Source organism: Vollenhovia emeryi, unplaced genomic scaffold, assembly GCF_000949405.1.
Source record: "Vollenhovia emeryi isolate VEMERY1.0 unplaced genomic scaffold, V.emery_V1.0 DF939150.1, whole genome shotgun sequence".
NCBI lineage: Eukaryota > Metazoa > Arthropoda > Insecta > Hymenoptera > Formicidae > Vollenhovia > Vollenhovia emeryi.
In genome coordinates, this window is record NW_011967216.1 from 1,287,935 (window position 1) to 1,294,543 (window position 6,609).

At 47.7% G+C, this 6,609-nt stretch overlaps 1 protein-coding gene across 1 annotated transcript in view; it reads right to left on the reverse strand.

Annotated features, from left to right (window-relative positions):
- The window catches only part of LOC105565698 (bromodomain-containing protein DDB_G0280777-like), a 32,916-nt gene that overhangs the window by 17,685 nt on the left and 8,622 nt on the right, over positions 1 to 6,609 (reverse strand). Inside the window, exons 4-5 of the mRNA XM_012019105.1 lie at positions 6,585 to 6,604; positions 5,608 to 6,505 (exon numbers count right to left, since the gene is read on the reverse strand). Of these exons, the coding sequence (XP_011874495.1) occupies positions 5,608 to 6,505; positions 6,585 to 6,604 (918 nt within the window). The remainder of the gene's footprint in view (positions 1 to 5,607; positions 6,506 to 6,584; positions 6,605 to 6,609) is intronic.

Here is a 6,609-nt window from a genome sequence, read left to right on the forward strand (position 1 = left end):
GCCGGCCTAAGACAACGATTTTTAATAATTAATTACTCGTTAACTATTACGAAAATTGCAAAATGGTACAGGACTTTTCCGTTCATCTCGATCCGTTCTACCTTCTCAAAAATTTTGTCGGATATGGAAAGACTCACCCTGTATATGGGGGGAGGGATGGAGGTGAGTCAGGATGGCATTTAGCGCTGAAGGCGGGTGTAGAACAAAATTATCAGCGGAGGAGTATTGGGAAGTGTAATTTCGTGTCCGACCGATCGATCGACGATCATATGGCACCTGTGCGTCTCTCGCGTATTCTCTCACGGCCGGCCGCGATTGAAACCGGCGACCTGCGCACCAGTGAGTCGGCCAATTACCAACTACAATCGGGCAACGTCAAGGTCGGCGGATATCTGCGACGGTCCAGTCACATGCCCACCACCGTCGTTACGCCGTTAAGGCATTAGCACAGTGGGACAAAGGGGCTCTTTTTGGACAAGAGTCTACTGACAGAGCAATTCTCAACCGATTTCAAAAAATGTTTTTTTAATTTGTTCATAATGAAATGCTCTATAACGTAGTGCTCCGACTTTTTTAAAACAAAGCTCGCATTCAAAATGGCGGGTGAAAAATGAACGTCGAAGCTACGAAAATTATAGAAAATATGAAGTCTTGCACCATTGTCGTTATATATGGTTTCTTGGATCCCAAAATATCAATTTTTACTCGACTTCAACTTTCTAAATTAAAAAACATGTTTAATATTGAGGTCAAAAAGATCGAAATTATACAATATTCGATAGATTTATAGAATCGTTATTAAACATTGGGTCCATTATTATTGTTAAATGTGCGTCCCCTCGGTCAGAGGCCCATTGGGCTTCACGCCGTCCATTAAAATGAACCGCGGGTAGAGCGAGAGGAAACGCCGGCACTTTTGAAGGTGGACCCGCGATTTGAACGTCCCACTGTCTTGCCATTTGCGAAACGCTATTTGGCGCTTCGTGCTTCTCGAGATCTCCACAATGACTGCTACTTAAGTCATTCGTGATAGTGCCGCGTGATTGCGACATCCGACGCGGGGCGTCATTGCTCATTCAGATCTGTGCCGCATCCGACGATTTTAAAGCAGCTGCGTTTCCTTCGAAACGCGTTTGTACTCCAGCGACAGGCCCGTCTGACGTAAGTCAGCGCATTAAATCGTAGCCAAATTAAATTACCTCGAGCGAGTGACATCTCAAGTCGCATTTTACGCGCGCGCTGCCTCGCGCAACCTTGCATTTTAAACACTCACGACGCTTCGGAGACAAAGAGAGAAAAATAGGGGGAAAAAGGCAGCGTGGAGAACGCCGAGCTAAAAACAGACCTATGTCGATCGATCAAAGGCCGAGGCGCGTCAGCCGCGCTCGTCGGCGACTTGTCTTCTATTCCCGCCGAAACTAAGCCCATCGGCGACTTCACTGGCGACGCAGCAAAAGAGACAGAGGGGATGACGATCATTCCGATCGCCAAGTACCGCCGCGCGCGCGCTCCGCGGTGGGTACGCAATAATCATCTTACGAGCCGGCGGACGTTACGTGGTGTCTGGGTCACGAGCGCGCATATCGTCGCGTGAGCGCGCGCATACACGTATGTATGTACAACGTGCACGCGTCCGATAGCGGACGATGTCGCCATGTGGTGCAATAGACTCCTCAGGTGGCGAACGCGGGGCGTCATTTCGCTGCCGAGCAACGTTCGCCGCTGGATTCCAATGCTGGTGGCGACGCGCGGAATACCCTTTCGCGGCATGGTTTAGGCATGTTCCGATTCCCCCCCGAGAGATTGCCAAGATACCTGCTTGAAGACGTAATCGCGCGAGAAACTCGCGCTGCTCTTAACGCCACGATCGCGACATTCAATATGCGGTTGCGTCTGAAGGTGCAATTCCGACGTGAATTCTTATAAAATAATAATTGCGAGGGATCAGATGCTTAGCCTCAGGTGGAACAAGCGGTTTTCATTCCTTTTTAACTGATTGTTTTGCGACATGAAGCGGCATATGACTCGCGGACAGCTTATTCTTACACTTTCGCGGAACTAGACGCCCCCGTGTCAAGTCGACGAGGACAAGTAACGTTTTCTGAACTTGTTTATTTCTCACCTCGCGTGCTTTGTGCCCGGGGGCAAAATCGATTCGGCCCGGCAAAAGTTCGAAGGCTAATCGGTGGGATTGGCGAAAAATGCTTTCCGCAAATAGAACACCTTGATTTTTGCTAACGACACGTGCACTTCGTTGTCCTCCTTCGCGCGCACGAGGCTACTCGGCGGGAGAAAAAGAACATTTATCATAGCTCGCGGCTTATTCGTGTTATGCAACTCGCGTCTACCTCCTCGGTGGAAATTACACTATAGTTAGATACGGCATCGCCGACACGTGAGGGAACGGCGCCTGCCGACGAGGAAAACGTGTCCGAAAGGCCTCTCGCGCGCGCTTTGCCAGCCGTGAAAATGCTATTGAAATTGTAGCGCGACAAAGATAACGATAATAGCGCCGACATTATCGGAATTCGTCGCGCAATCGTTGAGAGGTCGTTTGCGTCTTCGGCTAATGTTCTTATCGTGCCCGGTAGTTAATCGATAGCGACGACGCTCTAGCCTTTTGCATCCTATTGTGCAACAGCGAAGATCTCGACGAACGACGATCCGTCGGACCGATACGAATTTTCGAATAGTCGAGTTTCGATAAGAGACGAGAATGCGCGTAAATCTCTTTATCGCGTCCATCGAATTGGATGCCACGAATTACAACGCCATTTTTTTTATGAATCCTTTGTAAATTTTGCGCCAATATCTCAGCACGCTCGCCCGCTCAGGTTTCGAGAGGCTAGACAGTCGTGATGGCTCGCAGAAACCCAGCGTCTTCGCGCGATCTTAATTCACGATGTACAAACCGATAGATAACTTTTCCCGGCCTCGACACGATTTCGCCGATGCGCGCGCGAAGATACGATACCGAGATGAGGTTTTCAACGGCCGGGTCGCGGCGATCGATGGGTACGGCGATCTATCAACCGGCTTCTTCGTCGATGGTAATCAGTAATCATTGGTGTCATTCAGGGAGAGGAACAGTGCCGAGAGAGGCCGGCAATTAAGTAACACTTACGATGCTGCGCGAGCGCGCTACATCGCAACACACGCGTGCTCTTCGTCAATATTGATTCAAGAACGGCGATGCGGCGCAAATCAGACTCATTGTCCGCGGTATTGTGAAAGACGTACGAGTGCGCTCGATATTTTCAGTCCTATACACCCCGGAGACGGCTTGTACACGCGGGACAAGAAAAGGATCCTACCGTGAAGGGCCGCGTCGTGCGCGAAAAGCGCGATGCGCATCGTGCATTTAATGGCCGTTTAGCGAGACGATAACCGTTTCTCTGAAATACACCTCGAGAGGATACACTGCAAATATCCCTCGAGTCCTAGAAATACCATCGAACGCCTGCAGCATGGAAATTCATAGGGGGATTTGTGCGATGCGGTTAGCATAGCATTTACAAGTTAAACAGATTTTAAGATCGTCGAAGGAACGGGCGGGGATTTTTTCGCGCGTGTCCGAGTAAATAAACTGCATTTGTGCGAAACAATGTTCCGCGGAAGTTTACATAATACCCGGCGTGTCGAACAAAAGGAGAATTGCGTAATACGTTGTTTTGCGCCGAGTCGTTCGACGATCGCGATTGTGCGACGATTTAATGAGAAATATTCGAGCGTTAATAGAGAAGAGTCCCCTATTATAAGATAGACTCCTGGTGATCATCTTAATGAGATAGCGGGGTTTCTGTTAAATTCGTAGACGTCATCTGTTGGTCCCACCATGAATCTATCACCCTTGGAGTGAAATCTGTTTAGTGGAATATTCATTGTTAAGGCCTGTGTCCACGATGCTAGAACTTGGTCCAAGTTCTAGTTCCGAGAAATGTGTAGCCAATCTTTAATGGAATAGCTGCAAGTTGATTGGCTACGCAAGTTCTAGCATCGTGGACACAGACCCTTAGATCGTGCACTTGTTGCAAAAGAGACTTGTGAAATTGAATGCTGAAAACTCGCTATCTTATATGAGGAGTCTATCTCATAAAGGGGACTTTCCTCTAATAAAACCGGTGCGAAAGTCACGCTCCGCGTATCGCCCGGCCCGCTACTTCGAGACGCACGTGTCTCCCGCTTTATCGGACACGTCGCCCGGAACACTCGGCCCGTTTCCTCTCCCCGTCCCTTTCCTCCCTGTCTTTCTTCTGTTTCTATTCTTTTTTTTTACCACCTTTCCTTTCCTTCCGACGTACCGACGAATCAATTCCGCGGCGGCACGAAATTCTCACGGGATCTCTCTCGCAATAAATTACTGCCCGAGGACGTTAGTCTGCCGACCTCCGCGCTCGCGTACGAAAACGAGTTTCTCAGTCGTCATCGTCGCGCGAGCAAACGAGCGCGATGACGAATAATCGAGTGTCCGCGATTAGCATACTCATGCGGGTAGCTGAATTCGGTCGAGTGCACCATGGACACCATGCCGCCGATTACGCGGTCCCCCACCGTCCGAGAATGCCATACCGAGTTAAAAATATTTTGACGAATATTCTATGTCGTTTCTTTTTTTAAGCATTTCACTGTCTCACGCGTCACGTCTTCTCGCGTTTACCCAAACAGCTCTTGCGTGAAATACAGACGAAAATAGAAGGGAATGAAACAGCGCAAAGTTCGCTCTTAAAATAAACGTTAAAGCAAGTATTTTATCTACTTGCGCAGATCATACAGATGGAATTTGTGTCTTACCGAGGAACGAATCTTGTTATCTCTACATTAGCACCAAAATATACAATACATTTTCGTCTTCAAATAGCATGTATGAAATAGTCACATTTCTATTAGATTAGATAAGAATTTGCATTTATTATTTATCTATTACTATAATGTACTGAGCATATCGCGGCGATCGTGGCGCAGAGTTATCCTCTAATCCTGAGTCTAATGAACCAAAGATCCGAGTTCGAATCCAGAAATTGTCGGTTTTTATACAATCGTCGTCTCTCGGAAGGAAATGGGTAATCTGCTGGGAATATCTTACCCCTTCCACATAGATATATAGAGGAGTTTAATGCTCAAAAATCGAGCAGTGACGAAAATTATAACAAATATAAAAATTTGATATCACTTATCTATAATTATTTTAAATTCTGCGATTGCTCTACGAAACCCCATGTTCCTCGGAGAAATCTTTGTTCCCAGAGGCATTATGCTTCCACTTGGAGTAACAGGATTTAATAATAACAATAATATTGAATATACATTGTGGTGATCCATGGCGCAGAGGATTGTGCGCCGGTCTGGTAATCCAAAGACCCGGGTTCAAAACCGAACAAAACATTGTTTCTCGGTTTTCGGTCGATCGCCACATATGGAAATTGAATTCTATTGACAATAATTAAATCTAATAAAAATTAGCGCAGCTATCAAAATGTGAAATACATCTGGCGGCTGGCCTAGGTCTGAATTGTATAAATACTAATAAATTTAATAATCGTTTGTCGTCATAAATTATGAAGGGATTTCGTAGAGAAGTTCGCGATATCAGAAGTGCGTTTTACTTACCGGACTCTGACTCCTGATTCAGCCGGTCTACGCTCCTCGGCTCGTTCAGGTGGTAGCAATGGTCAGTGTGGGAAGCTCGCAGGATATCGGCCTGCTGTTGGCTGGGTGTTGAGCCGTTCGCAGGTTCCCTCCGACTCCGTCTGGTCGTCGAGCTCCCAAGCGTTTCCTCGATGTTGTGCTGGCAGAGCGAGGCATTATTCGAATCATCCGAATCACTCGAATCATCCGAATCACTCGAATAATCCGAATAATCTACCCCTCTCGCTCGCCAGTAGTCTCTCTGCCGCCGCTTCACCTCTTTGTACGGTATATCGGCAAGTTGTAGTGGCCCTATGCCACGAGGTGACGCAAATTTTAACAACTGCCTTTTGATATACTCGTCCTTGTCCTTGGCAGAGAGGAGCAGGAAATCGTCTTCCTTCGACCGGGAATTTTTTTGTTGCGATTTTAGAAGACTTCTGTTGAATGTAGAATTTTGTTGGTGAATAAACTCGTTTTTATTTGCAGACTTTGCCCCGTATGCAGTTGTGCACCACATTACTGCTAGATTAGAAGTCAGATATTTAATGACATCTTCTTCTTCATCGGACTGTTCTCCTAGCCACCTTCTTTCATCAATCGTCGCGGTATCTTGTTGCTGTACATCTTTCGTCGGTTCGAAGTTAAATTCGTCCCATATCCATGGACACAAATATGGCCTAGGTTTCGATTCCCATAGCTGTTCTTGCTTCGTTTGCGGCTCTGGCTCCAGCACCAGCTTCAACTTTGGCTTCGACTCTGGCTGCGACTTTAGCTCGGGCTTCGACTCCGGTATCAGCCGCTGCTGCAGCGACTGTTGCTGCTGCAACTGCTGCTGTTGCAACTGCTGCTGTTGCTCAATTTGCTGCTTCAATTGTTGCTGCAGTTGCAATCGCTGCCGCGCCTGCTGCCGCCGCTGCTGCTGCTGCCGCTGCTGCCGCTGCTGCCGCTGCCGCTGCAGCTGCTGCTGCTGCTGCTGCTGCC